The 25,924-nt window shown below is 43.0% G+C and overlaps 1 protein-coding gene across 1 annotated transcript; it reads left to right on the plus strand.

The window, feature by feature from the left end:
• The first annotated feature begins 680 nt into the window (after positions 1-680).
• ANXA13 (annexin A13) lies at positions 681-25,510 on the plus strand. The gene is made up of 12 exons (XM_050892431.1): positions 681-695; positions 2,037-2,111; positions 13,366-13,444; positions 15,696-15,790; positions 17,482-17,652; positions 18,290-18,323; positions 18,406-18,485; positions 20,842-20,910; positions 21,128-21,229; positions 23,156-23,231; positions 24,070-24,182; positions 25,391-25,510. The coding sequence occupies exons 1-12, from the start codon at positions 681-683 to the stop codon at positions 25,508-25,510; spliced, it is 1,029 nt and encodes a 342-aa protein (XP_050748388.1).
• Positions 25,511-25,924: the final 414 nt, after the last annotated feature.

Here is a 25,924-nt window from a genome sequence, read left to right on the forward strand (position 1 = left end):
TTCTTAAATACATTGTCACAGAGGCACAACCAGCGTTGCTGATGGGGCTCAGCTTTGCCCAGTGGTGGGTCCATTTTGGAGTCAGCTGGCGCTGGCTCTGTCCAGCATGGGGGCAACCCCGGTCTCTTCTCACAGAAGCCACCCCTGCAACCCCCCCACTACCGAAAACTTGCGACGTAAACCCAATAAAAGCAGTGAGATTCTGTTTGAAACATTTTGTAGGAGCTGAGGGTCCTCAATGACGTATTAAATACCACTAAATCCCATAAGATCTGATATAAACTCTTCAGAGGAGGCATCCTTCCTTCTAAAATGTTTGGAAAGCTCGGGTTGGGCACAACCGTAGCTATATGTTTTAAATTATTGTAATAACAATTAGATAAATGAGTATGTGTAATCTCGAGGCTTATATTGTGAAATCCTGATTTTCCTTGGAGAAACCAGCCAGCTCCATGACCCAACAGGATGTGATATTAGATAGTAGGGACAATAAAGCCACCATGTAATGATGAATACACCCCACCTTGAAATGACTAGAATTTAAATAATGTCAGAAGTTATTGATTAACCCAGGGTTGGGTAGGATTTAGCTGCACTAGTAAAAGTTGACTATTCCATCTGTATGCTTGTTTTATTGAAGAGCAGAAGAGTTGCATTTTCCACACTCAGGCTAAGCAAAAATGGGCAGTTCACATGTAAGTAGTTATTTAATTTGGATTGTCAAGAATGCAACAATTTCCTGGTTTTATTTTTGTCAATTTTCACTTTAAATGACAGTAATACAGCTGCAAATGAAGATTTAACCTCAAAATCTACTTTAAGTGTGGGTGGGAAATTTGTATGTAGCTGGTAACATCGCTTAATTGCACTACATGAATAATGAAACTATTACTGTAACACACAGGTTCTGAGTGTCTTAATGCTCGTTGTGGCTTAGTTAAAAAGGGCAGCACTTTAATTTTGAGAAAAAGAAATGATGCATAGGATGTCATGGGAAAACTAATTTTAGTTGGTTTAGCAAATTTGTGTTCAAACATTCTGAACACTAAAATAATTCCCTAAAGATGTATGAAAAAATTCCTGCCCCCAAGGCCAACACTTTCAAAATTTGACTGTTTATCACTGAATAGTAGGGACAGGAGTAATCTCAAAGTGTGGTGCTTGCAGAAGGGCCTGATTAAAATCCAGGTGTCAGGATTTACAACATCAAATTACCATATGAGTTTTAGAATCATAGAATCATAGAATGGTTTGGGTTGGAAGGGACCTTAAAGATCATCTAGTTCCAACCCCCCTGCCATGGGCAGGGACACCTTCCACTAGACCAGGTTGCTCAAAGCCCCCTCTAGCCTGGCCTTGAACACTTCCAGGGAGGGGGCATCCACAACCTCTCTGGGCAACCTGTTCCAGTGCCTCACCACCCTCACAGTGAAGAATTTCTTCCTTACATCTAATCTAAATCTACTCTCTTCCAGTTTAAAGCCATCACCCCTCGTCCTATCACTACATGCCCTTGTAAAAAGTCCCTCCCCATCTTTCCTGTAGGCCCCCTTTAGGTACTGGAAGCCTGCTATAAGGTCTCCCCGGAGCCTTCTCTTCTCCAGGCTGAAGAACCCCAACTCTCTCAGCCTGTCTTCATAGGAGAGGTGCTCCAGCCCTCTGATCATCTTCGTGGCCCTCCTCTGGACTCTCTCCAACAGGTCCATGTCCTTCTTATGTTGAGGGCCCCAGAGCTGGAAGCAGTACTCCAGGTGGGGTCTCACGAGAGCAGAGCAGAGGGGCAGAATCACCTCCCTCGACCTGCTGGCCATGCTTCTTTTGATGCAGCCCAGGATATGGTTGGCTTTCTGGGCTGCAGACGCACATTGCTGGCTCATGTTGAGCTTCTTGTCAACCAACACCCCCAAGTCCTTCTCAGGGCTATGATTCTATGATTAACAGAGCTTTTCAGCTGCAGTTTGTTCTTTCTCCTAATCTCATGTTTTGCAACCATAGGTTCATGAGTCTCTTATGTATTGTGTTTTTTAAACCTCCAGAGCAAGTCTTACAGACTCACAGAGGATATACGGAAACCCACCATAGGGACTACCAGTTTGTCAGCAGATGAGCCAGTAAGCACTTTTTTTATGAAGGCTGAAAGGGGCACCGTGGTGTTGCAGCACTTGTTGCTGTGGTTTATGGTGGCTTTGGGAGGCACTGCAGTGCACAGAGGCAACTCCTCTTTCATGGTCAATACTGGCACTAGAAAGCTGGCTAAAACTGGGTTGTTTCATTCTGTTGAATACTGCATCCTTCCAAAATTTTGTCTGCTTTGAAATTTCAGAAGTGAAATTTTTTTGAATAGCCCAAATTCTGCTGGGAGAAATATAAAATTAATTGTCTGTGTCAATTGAGGTATTTTATTTGGTTAAATTGATTTAGGTTTTAAAACTTTTTTTAAGAATGTCATTATTAAATGAAGTTTTCACCGAAAGCTAAGCATTGTTCAAAGAAAAGGTTCCATTACATGGATGTTAAAATGGAACTTTTCAGCTATATCAAAATGTCTCATTTTAAAATGGAGCTTTCATCAAAATTAATATCTTCCTGAACATGTTAATTTGAACAAAAGTATCAAATTTTACTGAAAAAAAATGCTTTCAACAAAAAATGTCCAACCAGCTCTAAAGTGTACCTATCTCTTAGAAACTGAGCTCTCAATTAAGAGCTGCACCTGATGCAACATTACAGTTCCAAATCTGCATATTTCCACATGCTTTTTGCTCTCTGAACTCAATCTGGTCCCTTTTTCTACAATCAAACAAAGTTTTTGACTGCACATCCTTAGAGATTTAAAGCCTCCAATTATTTTCTCTGTTTGCAGTCTTGCATCAAGCTTATCTGTACTTCTGCTGTCTTCAAAATTACCACAAGTAGAATCAATCCACCTGAAAATCTGGGTAGCTGCTCTGCTGCAAGCAAGGTGCTTTGGGGACATTTTGGGAATAGCAGCAATGGTTTTGATGATATGATGGTTTGAAAGTTTGATGGATTTTGACTTTTGTGAAATTGTGTAATTGTTTTTTAACCTTCTGTCTCTCAAGAATCCAAGAAGGCTCTTTATGCATTATTTTGTTGTTCCCTGTGACAATTGTGACTTGAATTAATCTGGGGGGTGGGCAAGTTCTTTGTTTTTAATTTAAACCACTTTTTGAGATTCTCTGGGATGCCGTTGAGTTTCATCTTCTCATTGCAAAGCAGCCCAAACCTTCTGCCAGGGAGAACTCTATAATGTAAGAAGGGGGTGGCAGGTTGTTATGGGCCAGGTTTGAGAATTTGAAGGTAAAAAGGTGAGTATAACCTGGAGAACACATCTGCCTGAGGAGTTCTCTTGGGGATAAGCTCACAAACATCACAAGGGCCTCTGTGTTGCCTATGGACATTTCTATCCTTGTAGAAATGTTTCCTTAGTACAAGTATTACTTACCACAGCGTGATTTTATTATCTCATCACAAAGCTCAACAATTGCTATTTGTTGTTTCCCCTGGCAGACCAATATTCAGTGACAGTCGATTCTTGTTCAGTCCCTGGCCATAAGCCCACAGTCAGCAGAAGACAGAAATACCTTCTTGTTCAGCCACCCAACACTGGGGAAGAGCTGTGGCAGATTCTTTTCGTTTCCATGGTCCCTTTTTATCCAGGATATTTGCTGTTCCTTTTAGGTCTGAGGCTGTCCTGTGAGTGCAGTTGTGGTAGGTGTTAACAAGCATCTGCCCATGAAAAATTTATGATGCATTTGTTGCAAAAAAAAGAACACATCTGAAGTATCAAAGGGTCATTACATTTATGTTTTACATAATGTAAACAGGTCAATTATGTTTTACAAAAACATAAAAAATTCCGAAATATCTGGACTGTAATGTTCTTCTTTGTATACAACAATTTTAGTATATTCTACCAAGTCCTGTTGTTACTTTCCAGAAAAATTACTCTGCCTTTATTGTTAACTATGACTACTGACTGAAGCAACGGACTGATTACTGCTGCTCTGGGTGACTCAGCTGACTGGGAGTATCTTGAGACTTCCTCCACCCTGTAAGGTGGAAAGGAGTTAGACACAGAAACCTCCAAGTTCAGTAGACACAGTTGGTTTGTCAGACACTAAACATGCAATGTCTGTATAGTAACAGCCCTTCTGTGTGTCTATGAATATATAGATAGTGTTTAGATAATGCATCTTGCAGAGGAATGTTTTAAAAACAATGAAGGGACCAAGGGGAGAAGCATGTAATCTTGGGGCTTCCCTGATGGGGTGAAACATCCTTCCAGTTCTCCTTTTAAATAATTCAGCTTTAGAATACATGAAGGAGTCAGCATGATGTTCCCAAAGATTGTGTCCATGTTTTTCAGCCCTGCGTAGGTATACTTAAGTCATGTTAGCTTTCATGCTGGCATACACAAGAATTTACTTCAGTTCCATCAATGTTAACTTACCAAAACTCATCACAAGTCTTCGTTGAGGTAATGAGTGTAAAAGTTTTAATAAGATCTAAGAACACTTGAGCTATCTCTGTATCAGTATGCAAGTCAGAGATTTGGTATCTCAGCTGAAAAAGAGGCAGAATGTGCCAGTTTCCAATCATTTTAGTTATCATCATCCCTAACGGCCCAGCATACAAAGTGTTTTCCAGCCAGGCATTATGGTCAATAAAATGAAAGTAGACAAGTCCACCCCAGTGTAACAGAGAATTATTCCAGACTTGGAATTCTAGATTTGTCCTAGGTGAATAAAGCCATTTGTTTGCCATTTTTTTTGTGGCTTCCATTTGCAAGGTAAGTATTAAAAGGAAGTGATGTGAGGCATGACTCATGACTAAACACAGGCATGACGTCTCTGGAGATTTCTAGCATTCTTTCCTGCCTTGGCTTCAGCTGCCATACCAGGGGATTCAGGTCCCTGTCAGCCCTGTGTCACCTCTGCCAGCCCCATGCAGGTGCTGGGTGCTCTGGCACATCTCAAAGGTGTCTGTGATTAAGCATCTGGATTGAGCCCTCTAGAAATAAAAGCTGCAGTTTTGCAACTTTGGCATTCCCACTCGCATGGTACCCTGGTGGCTAACTCCGATTTTAAAAGTAATCTGCATTAAGGAGTTCCACCAGCCACAAGAAGGTTTGGACACATTAAAACTGTACAGTGTAAAATTCAGCCATGAGAGAACCCCCCCAAAGTTTTTTTTTGCTCTTAATTGTGGACTTCTCTATCATGGTGATGAGTGTGAATAAATTGAGTGGATAAAAAATTAGCCATAAGGTATTATGAGATGATATATTAACAGCTACTTAGAAACAGGAGGGACATTGTAGGAGAGAGATGGTTTTAATTTTGCAGTTTAAATAACTGAGAGCAATTACCTTCACTGTTGCCGCTTGTTTGTAATAGGAAAAAGTAAATGCGACTAATTCTATTAGGATCTTGTTGTCACTGTAGTTTTAGTCTCAGATGTAGAAAACAGGGTTATTTGCACCTCTCAATTTGGAAAGTCACTGAGTTATGGCAAAGGCTGTTGAGTAATGAAGTCTAATCTACATGACTTACATATATTGTATTATCCAGTGTAGACTTCATATAGAAATTGTTTTGTTCCTGGTAGCAACAAACTGTCAGCAACAAGCTAGCCCGACAGTGCGTGTTGCTGTCGTACAGCTGTTAGACCTAAAACAGCCGTAAGGATCTGGGAGAGTAACAGCCTGCCTGGCAGATGGTGGATGGCATTCGGAGATGCTGATACCATTCTCTGAGCAGTCAAGGAGGCAGATGGCAATTTTCCAGTTACATATTGTGGTTGACTGAGAAAATTGCTCAAACAAACAAAAATGACAGGTACGTTTTACGAAACAGCAGAGGAAGAAACCTTGCGGTCAAAAGGACACACGTAGTCCTTAAGGCAGCGCTTGCCAACTGGCATACATCAAAAAGGTGTTTATCAACCCCACCTTTTTATTACCGTAGCACAAACCCTGGCGCTTGCTGGTACTGCCCCACTGCCAACATGCCGCAGCTGTTCGCTTCTGTTTGTTTTTAAATGTTAGCGCCCATCTACTCTGACCTGTGTGCTAAAAGCCTTTACATTTCACATAAATTCCTACCTGAATAACTGAGCCCAATTATTTGAATTTCACTGAAGAAGAGCTTGCAGAAGAACATCTTTCTTTGATGCAAGGATGACAGGAGATGGTGAACCCACCATCCGCTAGTAGCCAGATATCCTCACCCCTGAACAGCCTTTCCCAGTTAGATGAGACCTGACCTTGCCTACCAGTAATTGCTCTTTGTTTCTTCTGCTTCTCCACTATATTAAAGAGACCTAATATTTGGAAGTTTTTCTCATGGAAGTACCTATACACTGAAATGAAATGGGCTTTATCTGCTTTTCTGCCCCGTCTGATTGATGGTCTGGAGCTTTCTGAGCAAGTCACCCTTTTATCCTCCAGGAATATTTGCAGCCCCATGCCAGGCTGGCTGACATGGCCAGGAACAGGGCTGTGCCGGTGTCCCAGGACCTCACTGCTACAGAAAGCAGCCACAAGTCACTGGGCCCCATTGCCAGCTTGCCCCAGGGCCCTCGTCCATCCCACGGCAAAGCCGGAGGCTCCCGGTGGAGGAGCAATCCTCTGCCTGCCAGCTCCGACAGCTCTCCCACCCACAGCTCTGAGATGCGTGATACGTGTCCCCAGGCTCTTTGCCATGGGTGAGGGAGGTATGCTGCTTGTCAGGCAGGTTGGATGCTACTGCTGAAATGGCTTTTCCTCCCCTCTGTTGATGTTTATTCCAGTCTGAACTGCATTTTTGACTGACACAAGCAGGCAGATATATTTTCTATTATGAATGCACAGGTTTAAAATAAGGTGACAATATTAGAATAATATACTTTATATAGGGGTAGAAGGCTGTGACTATTCCTGTTATGCTCATACCTTCTGCTATGATCCAAGAATTGATCCAGTTCAAAGGGCCTTAAGGTAGCATTAAGTATTGAAAAAAATATTTATGACTGGAAATGTCTGTTCTAGTAAATCACACTATTGATGAAGTACAAACGTAGCATCATGTTTTCAGTCTGTCTTTGGAAGTAGATCAGAATCAAAATACAGCAGCCTCCTCCCATGTTTGTTCTTGTGTTTTATTCTTAACACACGGAAATGCTTGGAAATGAGTGATGAGATTTGGGCTGTTTGTCACTAAGACTGTCCCTTTGGGTGGGAGTTCAGGGTTTGTTCTGCTAACAGGATGTTATCCTGACAACGTGTGATGTACTAGAAGACTAAACCCACAAGATCTAAGACAACATGCCCTTTTTTTTTTCCCTGTTCAGTACTGCTAACCTAGTTAACCTTGGATTCCAGTTGCATTATAGCTCATTAAAGGTTTCTGCCAGGATAAATAATTAATCTTGATTATACATGTGTTGATAAAAAATTAATCGTGTAGGTGCTGATTTGCCAAAAGCTGTCTTCCATGATAGTAGTATATTAGATACAATTTAACTAATGAGATGAACACCCCAGTCCTGTTGTTTATTATGCTAACAAGGTGACTAGATGGTTTGGGACATTTCTTGGTAGTCAGAGAAAATAAATTTTCTTCTCCACACAAGAGAGGAATACAGAAAATCATAGAATTGGAAGGCACCTTAAGATGTCAGCTCACTTATCCATTGCCTACAGCAAGATCAGCTCTGCCCAAACCAGTCCTGACAGCTCTAGCAGTGCTGAGCTGGAGGAGAACTGGTTCATTAGTTGGAGACGAGGCTCCCTGAAGGTCTTTGAACTGATGGCTCAGTGACCGTGCATGGTGAGAACTGAGAAATCTCAACAGGTTCCACAGTTTCCCATCTGTGATGGGTTTACAATTGTTTTGGCTTGTCTGTTTGTTTTTCTGGCATTCCTGTGCTCACTTTTGGAATGGAGGAGTTTACAATTATGGATTGTTTGAGGCGGAGCTTGGCTTCCTAAAGAAACAGGATGCATGACACTGCAGTATGTATATATCTGTTACCCTAGCTAAAAATATTTGAACCCACTGGACAATTTTTAGACTAATTTACCAGCAGGGTGTCAGTCTCAAAATTATTAGGTGCCTGTTAACGTTTCTTGAAAATCTTGAGAAGAGAGAGACTGTATTAGAAATCCCCTGAACAAAAGACTGAGGCATGAGCTCAACCTTTATAAGACACCAGAGAATCCACATAGTCATGGGCCATTATGCTTGTGCCCATCACAGGAACTGCTTCAGCTGCAGTAGGCAGTAGCGGCACCAAAATCAGCTAGACAGGAGATGTAAATCTGTGGGAAACCAGGCAGAGGTGTTTCTGGTACTCAACTGCTTGATAGAAAAGAAAGCTCAGATTGTTGTATATGGAACTGGTTTATGTCATTCTTTTTAAAACCTTGTTTTCTCCAATGCATTTTTGTGAACATTATTAAATATATATGAAGAATAAGAAAACTGGTGAAATAGCTGTGGCATGATTCTGTTGCCCACCTCCAGTAACCATTGCTGATGCCCTCAGGTATGTGAGACATCTGCACTGGGTTGACAGATGCAGGTCCCACAGGAGACCACTCATTTCTGACAGGCAGCAGGCAGCTTACCCTGGGGCATCTCTAACGGCACCAGATACCTGCATTTAGACAACCGAATACTGCCATAAATTTTATTCCAGACCCCACTCACATGCAGGAGTCAGTGCTGTAAAGAGCATGGCTGGGTCAGTCTGCCCTTTCTATGTGCTGGCATTTTGAGATTTAATTTTCATTTCTATTAAGCCAAAGAAAAATTAAAACAGCAACCAAAGAGAAGCTTGAAATTAGACATCCACTAAATAAAGCACATAAAATGGACCTGGCAAAAATGAAGACTGGGGTAGGCACTCAACATCCCTGGATCAATCCAGCCTTTTTTAGAGCTCTGCCCATGGCTATTAGACCTGCATCTCGACTGCTCTGGTCAGCAGCCACATTCCTGCTGGCTCTACCTAGCAATTTGCTTGTAAGGGTCTGTGTCTGCATTTATCCATGGACATTATCAGCATCGATCTGTTAGAGCTGCAGTGGGTGAGCACTGTCAGCAGCATCCCGAGCTGCTGCCCTTTCTGTTGTTTTGATAGTACTCCTCCATAAACCTCTGTTCCTGAGCGTGGTTGTGGCATCTGCTTGAGATGATGGAAATGAAAAAATAGCTGTGATTGCTCAGCTGTATTATCAGCTATTTTCAGGTAGGGTATGTTGTCTCTCTTTTGCAATACAGGAAGCTACCTGGCATGCTCATGGTCATGTTTCTTCTGTTCTTGCCTACTGACAGATGAGCACTTTGTATCTATTGCAATCTTAATTGTCTTTAGCTCAACGAAGATATTAGATATCGTCTTCAGAAATGTCTGCAGTATATTGCAACATCCCACCAATTCTAACTACTGATGCCTTGAATCCACCAGAGCTCTTATTTCGCCCCCATGTCTTGGTTTTGCTGACCTTTTTGTTAAACTGTTTATTTGTGCACCATAAGGGCTCCACATGCTGAAATACCAAAGAACAGTCTCCAGATGCTTCTCTAAGCATTGCAGATCATCTTCAACTATAAACTCATCTTACATCTCCTTAAAGTCAAATGTAATTTACAGTAGGAAAAACTACTTGGTGTGCTTTACAACAAGGTAGAAGTGTTAGTTTTAGATCAGTTATAATCTATCCAGTTTAATAGCAATAAATCTGTGGCAATTCTAGCCAAAGCTGCAAGGGAAAATAATTTTTGTCTAAAATATGCTTGAGTGAGGCAAAAATTGTTCAAGCTAAGGAATACTGTTGGCAGAAAAAACAAGTGGACACAGGCCACGAATACAGCTAGGCTGGAAGTGAAAACAGGATTTCTTACTACCAGAACTCTGGTTACACTAATTAATATAGAAGTATTGGAGAGAAATATAGAAGAAAATGAAGTTACTGAGTAGATGGAGCTGGACCAATTTATGAAAGCAAGTTCCCTTACGTCCTATGTCCAGCTGCAAAATTTGTATGCAATCTGTCCACCTGATATTTCAGACTCCACATCATGCTATCACCAAAATTGCGATAACACTTGTAAGTCATTAACTACTCAAATCTAATCTAAGATCCTAACTCTAAAACAAGAACTATATTAAAGTGATTCTGCCCATATTTTTAAAAGAAAAATGCCTGCAAGTTACAAATGGTATTAAACAACTTGCCATTTATCCCTTGCACGAAAATCCACCTGTCAAAATCCGCAGGGTAGGAAGCAGCACAGTTCTGAAACAGCTCTCCCTGTCCTGCGTGGGAAGGCTGCATCAGCGGGCAAGATCAAGGCTGGGACCCAGCAGGTAGTGAATTTTAACCAGCGCTTTCCAGATGACTCAGGAGTTGGCCTTGACCGTCAGTTACCCAGAGTATCAGGTTTCCTATCTATAAAGCTGATGCTAGTATTACACACAGTACTATAAGAATGATATCCCCCAGGCGCATCATTTAATGTTTTACAGTGATTTATTTGAAGACAGAGGCTTTAGCAGAGCTGACTCAATAGATTCCTCTGGTGCTTTAAAACAAACTTTTCCTGAACATCATTAAGAAACAGGCCTGCCTTCCCTTCCGCCTGGTTTCCCCTTGAAAAGAAATACGTTTCTTTATTACGTCTTTATGAATCCTCATAAATCCACAATGTTATTTCAGTTGCTGGTGCTACCATTTTCCTACCTGTTGCAACTGTGCTACACACAGACACAACAGCTACAATGACAAGTTGCACCTAGGAGTTAGGGACTCGCTAAAACCTGAGCATAACTGACCAGCCATCAAGGCATAAGAGAGCAAACCACTCTCCCAAAGTCCTCTAATGACATTACCAGGACCAGGTGCATCTGTGATAGGGTTGGGGCAGTGGGAGCTGCGGAGACGGCAGCATTAGCATGATAAGGGCGATACCCACAGCCCGGCACTGCTGGTGGGTAAGGCAAAGCAAAGTACAAACCGGCTCCTTGCCTTTGGGTATTTGTGTAGGTGTTTCTGTCCAGGCTGAATGACTGAAAAGCGGGAGCGAATGCCAGACGAAGCCTTTTTCCTCTCACCTCTCACCAGTGCATCTTCTGTCCCAGGTCAGGAGGAAGTGAATGTTGACCAACAGTTCTCAACTCATACTGTTGGAGTGAATTTGGGGGTCTATAAATTCGAATAGCACTTGGATACTACAAAGTAGTCAAATCTATGCATTTGATATGGTAGCACTTTTCTCTGTATTTTGTGCTCCAGAATTGTCCCTAATTTGCTGATTTTTCAGCTTCTTCCCTGGTCCTTACCCTCACAAAGAAATGCTTTGCAAACAATAGAATAACTTCAGCACTGACTGCCTAACAGACAGCAGGATCAACCATATGAATGGCATGAACATCATCTGACAAGGATACTAACACTATAGAGCCAAAATAACGATAGCTTAATGTCAGCATCGTTTACTCCATTCAGATATCGTACCCTGTTCCTACAAACAGTTTTCCACATGGCGCGGGGGAAAGGCAGGGATACTGTCTCTCCAGCTGACAGTGTCCTTTGGGATTGCTCCAGGGTGCATGATACAGGTGCAAGAAGTAATTAGGAGCGCATTACCCAACATAGTGGTGACTGACAATACTACCGATCATATGTTGAAGTATGGACTGAAGTGTTTAAAAACAATTATGCATGTTAAACTTGGAATTATGGAGAGAGGAAAACCATACTGGCACCACTCACTGCTGTCTGCAGGGCACACTCAATTGAACAGGCAGCAGAGCATCCTCCTGAATGCTACGCCATGATGTTCATTGAATCCGCCACGCGTTGAGGAGCACCTGGACCACACTCCTTGTGTCAACACCGTGCCTGTACGACTCTCCAGCAAAGAAGCCCATTGTGCATGCAGCATTTGCATCCTGGGGCTGTATATCCAGAATAAACTTTTGTTGTATTGTGAGATCCCATTATTCTGTTCCCCCAAATTCATCACCCACTGAGTCTGGTTAGCTGTCGTCGTTTCTTTTGGTATTACAGAGAACAAAAGTGAATTTTATTCTCACAAGAATGAAAATGAGGGTGTAGCAATCAGAAAAGAAGAAGGAAATCAGAGCTGCTTAATTTTCAAGCACGTTGTGCAAAAAGATATCTTTTGTATATCAAAGGAGAAGTGCGTACACCCTATCATAATAGAAAAATGTGAACGCAATTCATTTTGGATAAAGATAGTGATCAGTGCATCTGTTTTCTAACTTTGTGCTTTTCCCTTTCCTTTTTGACAAAATTCCTGAGAAATCTGCAGACCGTTAATAAAATCTCCCACTAGAAAATATTAGTTACTTATATGCATCTATTTCCACCTTGTTTGATAGGTATAGAGAAGCATGTGTGTGTCAGAGCATACAGTAGGATACACATTTACAAGTGACATTTGTGATAATGATGTGGCAATGAAAGCGTTACCTTGTGCTGTAGAGACTGAGATAAATTATTGCATTGTTATTGTACCTTACTAATTGCTATTGTTGTAAAAATGACTTTCAGTTTCAGTGAGATGGCCGCACTACAGCAGCTACCATTAGCAGTAAGTTGTGTCCTAGCTGCTAACTGCATTAGAAAAGCCAGATACCTAAACAGTCTTTAGTCTATCACAAAGATACCTTGGTAAAGCAGTGTAGGGACTGGATTTGGGTTTTCTCCTTGAGAAAAGACCCTTTGTCTTTTGACAGAGGACTCCTTTATCCAGAGCTGTAGCTCTTCCACCAGAGGTAGTAGATCACAGCATGAAACATTTGAAGAATATCAACAAATAGACTTCCAGGCTATATCTATACTTGTAAATAAAACAGGTTGTTCTCTGGCCAGATGGGTACATGGCAGAGCATGGTGCACAGCCATATGGCTAAATTCTCTTTATCCCACAAGCAGAATGATCTTGTGCCCAATGTCTTTCAGGAATCGTCTCTGCCCTGTGCTGTCCCCAAAGACACAGAGGTTAATCAGCCATTTAGCCTCTTCTGCTCTTCAGTAGGCTGGTGACATTTTCAGGAGGGCTTAAAAGCAGGCTGCCATGCCCTGGGGTGTCATAACCCTTAATTTAGTGGAGAGCAGAGCACCGTCTGTCATGTGGTGACAGGTATTTGTGGATCCATTCTAGGAGCCCTAGTAATAGATACAGTATTTCAGCAAAAAGCCCAGCGTGAACTTCACGGTTTAGATGGTGTGAACAAAGATCAAGCAAGAACCTGGCCCAAACTGCTGTCATTCAGAGAGACTAATGCAAACTTGTTTCCCATGTATCTGTTATGCCTCTGTTTTCCTAGTCAACCAATAAACGCCATCATCATGGTTTTGATGCAGACCGAGATGCCAAGAAAATACATAGCGCCTGCAAAGGAGCGGGTAAGAATGCTCTTGTTTTTTACACAAAGGGCAATTCAATATTATAGGGAGCATATACATAAACTTAGGGCGAAACAACTGTTCCAACCAGTTTCAGGTAATCTTTATGCTTTCTGTCACTTACTGACGCCAAAAACATGCACACCCATGAAGTTGTATATGATTAAGATAAATGGGAAGGGAAGCCAGCTTGTTCCTCAAAGACTGGTAAGATCTGGTTTGTTAATTGCTTGGCTACAGGGGATTGGGATAAACATGATATTTGCTCCCTGCGATAGGAACATCAAGCTGTCAAGACTGATATGACAGTCATGGGGTCCAGCTAGTCAGGTCGGATTAAGGTCATGGTTATATGTCCTTTCCCAGGCCTTCAAGGACCAGTAAAAAACATCGTCACCTCCATATGTTCATCAGAGCCCACTGCAGCTCCATCAGCTGAAAGGAATATACGGTGCTCTCAATCTGCATCAGTGATTTTTAACCAAAAATACTGGCTCCCACCATCTTCCAAGGTGGTTTGAAGTAAGCTGGCTGACTGTGCACTGATGTGAATGAGGAATGCACAGTGTTCATGGGGTCCTCAGGTCCATGGAGGTGACAATGTCCAGCAGAGGAAGAACAGCCAGGCAGCACACGAGAGCAATAAGTTATTAATTCACTCCAGGCATTTGCATAGTAAACATGTATTTAAGCATTTCTTCCTGGTATAGCACTGACATTCAGAATCAGCTAGTTAAGAGCTGAATTTTAGGAACTCTTCCTGTCCTATCAACTGAGCCCCCTTGAGACAGTTCCCCAGAGGACTCTCCTACTGAGAGTTTAATCCCACGTTGTCAGATAGGAGTGCTTTTCCTTCTAAAATTGGACCATGCCTTCTGCTTCGGTTCTAAGCAGGAAGAACTGGACAAGATGCCCTAAACTTGTCCTGTATGTACCTGGTGGTGATTTGCAGGGATGAAAATGCATCAGCTGCTGCTGAATGCCAGTATCATTTGTATTTTTATCCTTTGTACTGGTAGCTCCTCGGAAACCCTTGTTGGTCCCTGCTCCCAGGAGCCTGAGACGAGGCACGGCACAAAGCCCAGTAGGTGGATGCAACAGATGGAAGAGCACAGGGAGAGCACGGGGCAGTGTCCACCAGCGTGACATGCATGCATCAGCAGACCTGGCATAAGGCTTGATGCCTTTGATCTGCCATCTAAACCCTTTATATGCTATGGGCATTTTGGCAGTGCCCATCACATGCAGGGTCATAGGTCTCTCCTGATACGCATTGTCCATGTCAATACTTGTCTTGAAGAAATAACGCCATGGCCCTTAGCTGGAAGAGCACCAGGACATGTGTGTTAATGCAATAGCTACTCTATTATGTCTTTTGGACATCCAAGTAACATCACTGAGGTCCTGTCCCTTTAGCCACAAACATAATGAATGCCTTCCAGCAGCTTTGTTTAGTGCAAACATCTGTTTATATGGCTGAGGGCAAGAAAAGTACAAGAACAAGGTCATTGCCTTTAGTAAGCTGCTTCCATCCATTGCATAAGTTAGAGCTCAAAGCTGCCCGAGGGCTCTTTCCTGGAGGGGTGCTGCATGTTCAGTTTCCCCGCGGGTTCCCGGGAGATCCAGCTGCTATGGTGCCCATCACCGGGGCACCCCATGCTCCCATTTCAGTCTCACTTGCTTTTGCCAAGCAAAACAGCATCAGCAGAGACTCAGACCATGAAGGCTGGTTCCTGCTCCTCTTCCTGACTCCATTTAGCGCAAAGCACAACCCATTTTGTACAGGCTGTGGGTTAAGGAAGCCAATTTAAACACATCCTCACCTACCCCGGTCCCTCGCCCGACGCCATTCATTCTGTTGTGCCAGCACAAGTGTTTGCGCACTTAATGAACTGGATCTGGGGGCTGATCCCTTGGGACTACTCAAACAAGCGTTGCCACCAAAAACATATATGTCAGCCTACGGGCACTGGCATAACCCTGATTTTAGGAGCAGTGTCTGACCTTCTCAAACAGAAGACTCAATTTCCCTCATAAAATACGAGTGGCACGAGACGGTGAGCTTTTATTTTATGGTCTGAATATTGTAGCTGACTACAGCTAAATATATCCTCAATAGAATCTTAGATGCTAGAAATCCTAAAGTTGGCACCAGTGGGGATATATGTATGGCAATTTTTTTCTCTTTAGAGATCATGTTTTCTTTCCTCTGCATTAGATTCCTGATTCCTATGCACAACTTCTTTTTCAGGAACCGATGAAAAGAAAATTATTGAAGTCTTGTCGAGTCGAACATCGGATCAGAGACAACAAATAAAACAGAAGTACAAGACTCTGTATAGCAAGGTATTTCAAAATAAATGGCCTCTGTTTCAAACTGCATGCCTGCTAGAAATACAGCCTACAGGCCTCTGCTTTTGAAAATATCAAGGGCACAGTGGATTTAAGGAGGACACCAGTTAGTTTCTGACGCAGCAATTCTTTTGTATCTCATCTCCTCAAATACCAATTATATTTCTAATCTTAGGCATCAGAGTCTTCTTGAAATCAGCCTTAACCAGTTCAGAGCATTTTAATTAAAGTTGGAAGAGCTAGAAAATAATTCATAACTAAAAAAATATTTCAGCTTGTGTTCATCTTCAGCACATTCAGATAAGGAATTAACGTAAAAGGGAAATTTTAAGTCAGAGTGCAAATCCAGAAGAACTATTTGATCTTACATCATTATATTTTTGTTGAGTTTAATAGACGTAGTATTGATTTCTTCCAGTGATGAAGTAGAATACATGTTGTAAAACTAAGAAGTCTCATTGGGCACTCAATTTCTGGAGGAGGAAACGTAGACTGCCTTAATGATTTTGCGTGTAAGAAAAATAAAGTTTCCAATATATTATTTAGGTAAACAGCTGAATCCTGCAGAGCTTATTATTACATTGGTATTTTCTTAAGGTCTGCTTGCTCATTAGTCATTAATCAATGTTAATGAGACAGGCAGCACTGAACCTGAAAGCCTTCTATATGTAAAACTTACAGCGAGCATGATAAAGATTTCGGTTACATAAATACTATAGATTTAGTTCTATAACGAGGATTAATAAAAACAGACATTAGAAATGACTAAATGCCATGAGACATCCCGGTGACATCAGCACGTAGCAACCCTTCTCGCTTGCCTGGGCAGCCTGAATCTCTCGGGAAGGAGCCACAAGTTGTACCATTTCGCTCTCCTGCTGCTCCAGGAAGCAAGGTTCATGGTGTGCGTGTTGAAACTGCTCCAACACCGATGTCAGCCTCTGACTTGAATAGATTGAGTGTTCACTTGGATTGTGTAAGAGAGTATTTAAGAATAATAGATTTAGAGCTAGGCTTCTCAAGTTTGTTCTTCTGAACTTGTCAAGTACTTCCCATACTACAGAAAATGTTAACTGCAGATGGGGCTTCAAATAAATCATCAGTAAGCATCCTTCTCAGTGTACATACACTAGCTAGTTCTTCTCTGGGGTCTTACTAAATTTTGAATTAAGTAGATCAGATCACAGAAGGTTGATTTTTTTTTTTTTTTTTTTTTTTTGGTGGGAAAAATGCTGATTGCTTGGCACCAAAGCACTTTGCAGAAATTTGTTGCTTTTTCCAGTAAGTCAATTTTAACCAAAACTAGAAGAGACATTTGGTAACTTCGATCCCTTCTGTTGCAGCTCTTTCGAAGCAGGAAGTTTCTGCATTCTGTTTCCGAGTAAAGTCTCCTGTTAAGCTTTTAAAAACGTTAGTTGGCATTTATTTAAACAAGTAAGAGTCAAAACTGGACTGATATCAGCTGGTATTTGAAGATGGGACAATCATTTCATTCAATCTGAAACAAAAATTTTGGGGGAATTTATTTAGCAAAAAAAAAGTCCACATATTTAAAGGCTTTTTTATGGTTTTGTCCCTTTTTGGTACAGAAGAAGCTTTGAAATCATGAAACTCCCCAAAACAAATTAAGAAACCCTCTAATCCCACCTCAGCTTTTGCACTAACCCTTCCGACTATCCCTGCAGGATTTGGAAGAAGACCTGAAGGGAGACCTGAGTGGGAATTTCGAAAAGGCTGTGCTGGCTCTGCTGGACCTGCCCTGCGAGTACGAGGCCCGACAGCTTCAGAAGGCGATGAAAGGTGCTGGGACAGATGAGTCGCTGCTGATTGAGATTCTCTGCACACGAAACAATAAGGTTGGGACACCATGCGTGACCTTCCTTAGGTAGCAGGGCAAAGAGCTCGCCAAGAGCATCCCCCCAGGAGGAGGAGGAGGGATCAGACTAGCTTCCGCGGCTGAAATGCCTGTTGTCAGTGGTTGCAGCAGTAAGGTTGCCATACTGGGGCTGAAACTCCTGCAGGAGTTAAAAGCAATATAATTCAAATTCCTTCCTTGGTCCTACTCATATCTCCCATGGATGGCACAGAGGCAACACTGATGACAGAGAAATCCCTGGGTGCCTGTTAAAGGCAGCTTTGGCAGTGCTCTGACCGTTCAGAGATGGCTCCTGCCAGGTACGGAAACATGATCCTCTTCAAAAAGCCCTTTAGGTTATGCCTAAATGCAAGTGAAACCAGAGGGACACCTGCACGGGTCAGGCACCCCTTGAAATGCTGTCCTGAACGGGCTGGGTTTGAGCCGTGTCTCTGTGCTGCTGTGAGTCCCAGCATGAGCAGGAATGGGAACTCGGCTTCTCCCGCCTCGATGCCTGCTATGGCTCACGCAACATGGGCATGGTACTGACTTGCTGGGGGGTTGTTTGCTTATTAATTAATTAATTAATTAGTTCTAAATATTTTTTCCTTATTTATTTATTTGATTTATTTGCCTAGGAAATTGTAAACATAAAGGACGCATACAAACAGCGTAAGTAGTATTGTCTTTCAAACACCTTCATTTAAAGCCTTTATCACTGGGGGAACCCTCACAGATTTTTTTTTCTCCACAGTCTTTGATAGGGATCTAGAGTCTGATGTTAAAAGTGACACAAGTGGCTCCCTACAGAAGATATTAGTCACTGTGCTAGAGGTAAGGCTGGGATCTTTCCTCTTATGCAGCTACCTGACAGAGATATTTCCTTTTCTCTACCCTGTTGTCCTGGTTTCGGCTGGGATAGAGTTAATTCTCTTCTTAGTAGCTGGCACAGTGCTGTGTTTTGGATTTAGTGTGAGAATACTGTTGATAACACTCTGATGTTTTAGTTGTTGCTAAGTAGCGCTTATCTTAAGTCAAGGACTTTTCAGTTTCCCATGCTCTGCCAGCAAGCAGGTGTGCAAGAAGCTGGGAGGGAGCAGAGCCGGGGCAGCTGACCTGAACTAGCCAAAGGGGTATTCCATACCATGGAATGTCATGCCCAGTATATAAACGGGGGAGTTGGCTGGGAGGGGCGGATCGCTGCTTGGGCATCAGTCAGCGGGTGGTGAGCAACTGCATCGTGCATCACTGGGATTTTTTTCTCTTTTTTTTCCCCTCTTCTTTTTTTTGTTATATTCTTTTTCATTACTATTATTATTATTATTATTATATTTCATTATTGTTATTGTTAGTATTATATTTTACTTTAGTTATTAAACTGTTCTTATCTCAGCCGATGAGTTTTACGTTCTTTCCCGATTCTCCTCCCCATCCTACTGGGAGCTGGGGGGAAGTGAGGGAGCGGCTGCGTGGTGCTTAGCTGCTGGCTGGGGTTAAACCACGACACCGGTCTACCCTGAGTAATCATAATAAGTATTAGCTGGTATTTATAATAATGTAATTATGATATGTAATATAATAATGAGGTAATTATAGTAAGCAAAAGGCATTCTTCAATATAAGAGCCTTCTATATCTATAGCTTTTTAATATACAAAATTTTAATTTATAAAATCAGAAGTAATTTTATAAATTGCAATACTTTGAAGACAACAGCATTGTTTTATTATTATTTATACCATGGTAATGGCTAGAATACCCATTCAAGGTCATGGCTACATTATGCTGAATTCTGCCCAAAACCAGCAAAATCTGATTTCCATCTCAGCTGAGGATTTTACAGTTCAGATAAATACAGAACAAGTAAGAAAGAGATTGCTGTTATGTTAGTTTTCCATTCACCAAAAAAGCATATTTTCCATTAGAACACACTTTATTTTAAACCACCTACATGAAATAAAGAAAAAAATTAATATCTTCATAAAGACACAGTATCACTAAGAGAGCAGGATCACACCTAGAAATGCAATGTGGTGGCCAGTCTGCTCAGACAGCCCTGAGAAATGAAAAGATTCAATAAGGAGAAGCTTTAAAGACCTAACAGTGACATCACTAAACACATCACAGTTAGATTCCCATTCTGGAAAGCATTGATACAGCTCTCTTCAACCTCTTGGGGTATATTTTCAGCAGTGACAAATACATATTATTCATAGATTTTTTTCATAGATTAGTCCTTCATAATTTCTACCAGGAATTACCGTGTTAATGAATGCTCAGAGTATATAGGTTAGTCAGGAAAATATTTTGCAGTTATCAGGGCATATCCAGCACCATGAAAACCATCAGCACTTCACTGCAGGTACTGGGAACCTTTTTGCAGTAGCTGCATGACAGATACACCAGCTGCTTTCCTAAGAAACTTTGTGGTTTGAGCCCAGGTTGCTGTAGGTACCCAGCAACTCGGCCCTCCGGGGGTGAAAGCCAAAGGCCGTGTTGGGGCCAACCTGCCCCAGCTCTGTCTGCACATCTCAGCCCCATTCCCACCCCAACCTCTGGCCACGCACGCTATCACTTCCCACCAGCAGAAAAATAGCCGCAAGAAAATGGCAGAAAGCAGAACCAAAGAACAAGCCAGGTGGGAAAGGACCTCTGGAGCTACTCTAGTCCAGCCCTCCTCAAAGCAAGGCTAACTCCAAACTCAGAGCAGGTTTTCCTCTGATTTTGTTTTCTGCTCCGGACACATGCTGGCTGGGGGAGGGAGCGGAGACACCCATGGGACGGCAAGGAGTCTGGGGACAAGGGGGACCAGCGGGCCACTCTGCCGCAGGGGACATCCTCAGGGTATGGTCTAATGCCGTGCAGCTGCCCACCCCGATAGTCCCTTCCTGCTCCAGAGGCATCAGAGTTGCAATCTCATTAGGGTCCCAGCACATAGCAAATAAAACTGGGAGATAAACCCTACCATACAGGCTTCACCTCTAAAGTCAGCAAAAGCAGGGGCTGTGGTAAACATGAACAGACCGTTCAAAGCTGTACCACCAAGTCCCACTGTGCCCCATTACTAAGCATTTGTCAGCAGATGGCAGCAAAACTATAACTAAAGTATTTTTGAGGGCCACAAGCTCACAATCTTCCCTTCCACTATGAAATGTAACCATTTTTTTTTATGGTCACGTCCTTTTCTGTAGGCAACCCGAGATGAGACCCAACAGGTCAATGCAGAGCTCGCTGAGCAAGATGCCACAGAGCTGTATAAAGTAAGTGCAACTGTGGAAAAATCTCCGTTTGCCCTGTGCTGCGCAGCCAGGGCTGCCTCAGGGGTGAATAAATGCACCAAGCATGGGGGCAATTGCAGTGCGAGGAGATGAGCAAGGGGGCACAGGCTGGAGTTTGGTGGATCAAGGGCTCAGGCTGGCTTTTTGTCTCTACTGTGAATAAGCAAGCGCTTCAAAAACATAACATGTAATCTTTAAGGCAGGAGAAGGCCGCTGGGGAACAGAGGAGCTGGCTTTCAATGTGGTCTTAGCAAAGAGAAGCTATAGTCAGCTGAGAGCTACTTTTCAAGCCTATGAAAAGGTGAGTTATTCTCTTCTGCGATGTGGGTTGCACAGGGCCTGACATGTCATTTGCAGACCCTACAACAACATGTAGACCAGGCGATCCTTTCTTTGCCATTTTGAAACTTCTTGAATGCTTTAAGAATGTTGGAAAACATTTTTATACAACTGGATCCTGCTCTTATGGATATAAGGGATAAGAGCTGTATCTTCTGCCAGTGAAAAACCTATTCCCCTTCATAACCTGCACAACATCCAGGCAAATAAATGTCACGATGTCGTTTCCTTCCCACAGCTGCACAGCGGTGGGTGTCCCCACTCCTGCAGGAGGAGCAAGGACAGGTTCACAAATTCCTGCCCTGAAGCAGGGTTTTGCTTTTCTGGTCTTTTCCTCTTCTTCTCCAAAGCAGAGCCTGGCAAGGTCTCTCCTCCTGATCCCCCTGCTTCACATGCTCATATTGGCCAGGCAGAGGCACATCTCCAGCCTCTTCCTCTCTGCCCACGCTGGGCAGACAGCCTGTGCAGGTACTTTGCTGCACTCTCCTCTGTCTCCAAACATAAGGCAAAGTAGGCAGCAGGATCCCCACTGTCTGATACTTCTCCCTGTGTCACCCACCAGGGACATTTTACTCATGCCTGGGCCTGGAGCTGACCTCCACTGAGACCTCTTGCCTGGAAATGACCTGAGAAAGTCAAAGCAATGGGAGATCCAAGGTCCTTCTCCCAGCAGCAAGGTGGAAGCTCAGCAGTGACATTTATTGTCAGGAGAGGGTCCCTCCTCCAGCCTCTGGCTCACAGTCCTGAACGTCCCTAGGATGACTCTGAGTTCATCAGAAAACTGTAACCCTAGGCACTGAAGGTGAAAAAAACTCCAGTCAAGGCCATATTTCAGTGTCAGCATAATAAGGAACCCATAGTTGGAAAACTGTTTGCAGCTTAATCCAAGTTTTGGTTTGTTGCTGGCAGGAGAACAAACCCAGTCACTAACTGATACTCTCTCCCTTGGAGTGGCCCAAACCCTGGGGGTTCAGTTAAATGCTCCGATAGCCAAGCTACCTTGGCTTTTTGATTCCTAAAGCCAAGCAGATCAGGTTGCCCAAACCGATCTACCACATCCTGCCTGGCTGTACTTGAAATAGAAGTGGGCCAAGATTAGAGCCATGCAAACATCAGCCCTCCTCTGCAGCTGGAAAGATAAATAGGGCAAGGTCTAAACCAGGTTGGGGGTTTGCATAACTTAAGCCTAAATCCTCAGAAGGTACTCCTTGCTGCCTTGTACGCATGGTCTTCCAGCTCTGACATAAAAGTCTACTAGAGTCTTGAACGTTGCAGGGCCATCCTGATAGGCAAAACAGAGCAAAGTAAAAGCCTTTGAGGTTCATGAAGTTCACAAAAGTCAGGATAAACTCTGTTTTGAAGTGGCAGTCTGTTTTTCCCCTTTCCTACAGAATAATACAAAAACTTGGGAACAACTGCAGTGCTTGTAAACTTTCCCTGGGAAGCCAAAGACAATAAGTAACAAAACTTCATAGAGCTGGTAAAGCTCCAAAAATTATCTTATTTGTGTGGGAGCCATCCAGAGCCTTTGATAGAGGGGTTAGAGGAAGCTCGAACAGTTTCTCCTGACTAGGGGTCACTCAAGAAGAAGATGCAACTTCTTTGTCCTAGAAGCCCTCAGATACATGCAGCTGCTTGATGTAGGTTATCCATCTCTTAACCATTATGCCTTATCTGGCTGCATAGACCTTCTTCTCTTGGTGCCAGTGGATCTGTGAGCATTTACACCAGAGAACTTCATTTGCCCTTGAATTACTCCTTTGGAAAGGCTCTAAAGGATCTGAATTGGCCTTTTGCCATTGGATCCTAAATCTGATGCTGGTTTTATGACAGTGGGATGACATGTACAGACAGCAGCTCTTATGGCTCCTTTTTGTTGTCCTCATAGGTGTGTGGGAAGGACATAGAAGAATCTATTAAAAGTGAAACATCTGGAGATCTGGAGAAGGCTTATCTCACTCTTGGTAAAAAAAAAAAAGTGTCAAGAGCTTTCTTTTCTAGTTCTTGCCATCATCTGACATTGGTTGTTGGGGGTCTGTGTACAGCATGGTGACAGCCATCGAGATAGCCCTAAACTGAGCTGACATATCTGCCAGGAAAAGAAGAGACAGTTTTCAGTAGTGATTTGGACCCCTTGGTTTTAGAAATAAAATTTGCTAGACACAGCTCCTCTCCACGCAGCTAAATTATTTGCCCTCTAACACAGGGTGGCCACCTCCAAGCTGCCCCTGAGGCCACAGCTGTTGATAACTTCCAACGGATGCCTGGGCATCGTCAGAAGTGTGCTAGCCAGCCACCACAAAAATGTCCAGGGTCCCCGACAGCAATTTAGCACTGGGGATGACTGTGACTGGTATTTAAGCCTGTACCCTGGCTCTGGTTAGCTTACTGGTATTGCTGTTATCCATCTGGACCTGGGCTCTCCCAAATGTTGCTCCTGTGAGCTGCAGAGTGAGCAGCTACCCCAAGAATAGATGGGCAAGAGGAACTCTAGAGAGGCAAATGCTTGTTCTCATTCATTTCATTTTCACTGTGGAATGGCAGAGTACTCACTGCTGATCATCTCACTGTGTAACATGCTTTCCCCATGGAGAAATTTATGGCCCCGTTCAGACTCCAAGACTTCTCCTTGCATACTGATAGGGGACCAGTCACAGAATGAAAGCCCTACCAGCTCATATGTCTGAGCCTAAACCCTAGAGAGTTTCCTTTATTTCTTCCTTATTTATTTCCTTCTCCTTGAAGATGTATCACAAAGTGTAAATATACACGTATAATGAAGCCTCTTACTGTTTCCTCTAGTCAGCTGTGCCAAAGACTGCCCAGGTTACTTCGCTACACTTCTGCACAAGTCGATGAAAGGAGGTGGGACTGATGAAGAGACCTTGATTCGCATCCTTGTGACCAGGGCTGAGGTAGGGTACCCTGCGACCTGTAATACTTCACATCAGCTCTGGGAGAAATACAAATGTAGAGGGTATGGAGTGAGTCCTTGTACATCATGTGCTCAGTCAACTCATTTCAGCCCAATGACATCAGTGGTCACACTCTGCTTTTGTACACAGGCAACCCTAATTTTGATATTGCATCTATTTCTGTTTTCAAAAGAACCAAACCAGAAAGCATGCAAGCAATTTCAAGTGGAGTCAACTGTACCTGGTTAAAACTAACCCATGGGGAGGTCTGGCCCCACTAGGATGTGTAGAAGTAAATTCCTAGTTAAGAAATGACAAAGCAGCAGTTGCCAAATTGAGAATTGCTTATAAACATATATTGCCAATTCTCTCTGATTCCAGCTGGGAAAAACAGATGGGGAGGAGGGAAGAAAAATAAAGAGCCAAAGGAGATAATTGTCATTTTAAAAAGCACAAAACTGCACAAGACATTTGAGAACTTAAACACAGTCTTTAAGTCTTCCTTCCTTGTAAGCTGTGTAGGTTGTAACCCCAGGGCTGTTTCAGTCTTGACATAGAGGAGGAGTCGTTCACAGGCATGAGGAGAGCCTATTTCTCAATGATCAGCAGTGTGAGAAATTAGGCTCCAGGGTAGTCTCTCTGTTAAGACACGGTCCAATCATGACAACATTTAAAACCCACAGTGATAAAGATCAGAACCGTGCAGTGGGTGCCTTTTCACAGGAAAGCTCGAGACGAGGTGTTTAATTCTCCCCCCGAAGTAACCAGAAAATTACTTCTGTGGGTGGGACAAAACTCTCTTTTAGCCATACTCCTGGAAGTGCCTCTTTCCCTGCTTGCCACCGTGAAGTGGCCTCAGGAGCTCGCAGTGACCTGTGCGAGTTTGTCCGGTACCAAGGCTGTGCCCACACAGCACCACTGAGCACTGGGCAGAAATGCCCGCAGCCGCCCCGGCATGGCTCTCCACACAGGCCTGTACCCCTCTTCACAGCTAGCATCCCCTCACCACACCATCTGACATGGGCTTACCTCAAATCTGAATGTTAAGCTGAAAGTCCTCCAAGATTTTTAGACCTCCTGCTTTCTCCTCTCCTCCTCCCACCGGGTGCGGTGGACCTTGGATCAGACCCCAGGGGTCCTGGTAGGAGTAGGGCATGTTACTCAAAGCACATCCCACTCTTCTAAAGAGGCTCTTGGTGTCTCCTCAGAGTGACCTGCCAGCAATAAAGGAGAAGTTCCAGCAAATGTACAAGAAGTCGTTAGCTGAAGCTGTCCGATCTGATACCTCTGGGGACTTCAGAAAGTTGCTGCTGGCTCTTTTGCACTAAAAAGCCATCAAGAATGAAGAGGCATGCTGAGCAGCCACCTCTTGATTAGTTTCCAAAATAGCATCCAAAAAATGTGGCATTAGCACAAAGAAAAAAATCCAATTTATTTTCTTTCCAGCTGGGAAATGTGTTGCCAAGTAATGCTGGACGTGAAGTTTATGTTATGGCTATCTCGCCAAATGTCCTTAAGCAATAAAGACATGTTAAAAAAACTAAATCTAAATTGACCTCCTTGTGTTTGCATATGTGGAGGAATCTTCTGTCATTGTTTCTTCTGGGTAGATTTTCTGTCTTTCTGTCATTCTGAAGATTATCCCTGTTCTTTCCCCAATTTGACGGGTGCCATATCATGCCATTACAGTCCTGCCAAGAGAAAATGGATAGTAATTTCTTCTCAGCCCATTATCACACCTC

Source organism: Gymnogyps californianus, chromosome 2 (genome assembly GCF_018139145.2).
Source record: "Gymnogyps californianus isolate 813 chromosome 2, ASM1813914v2, whole genome shotgun sequence".
NCBI classification, from domain to species: Eukaryota; Metazoa; Chordata; class Aves; order Accipitriformes; family Cathartidae; genus Gymnogyps; species Gymnogyps californianus.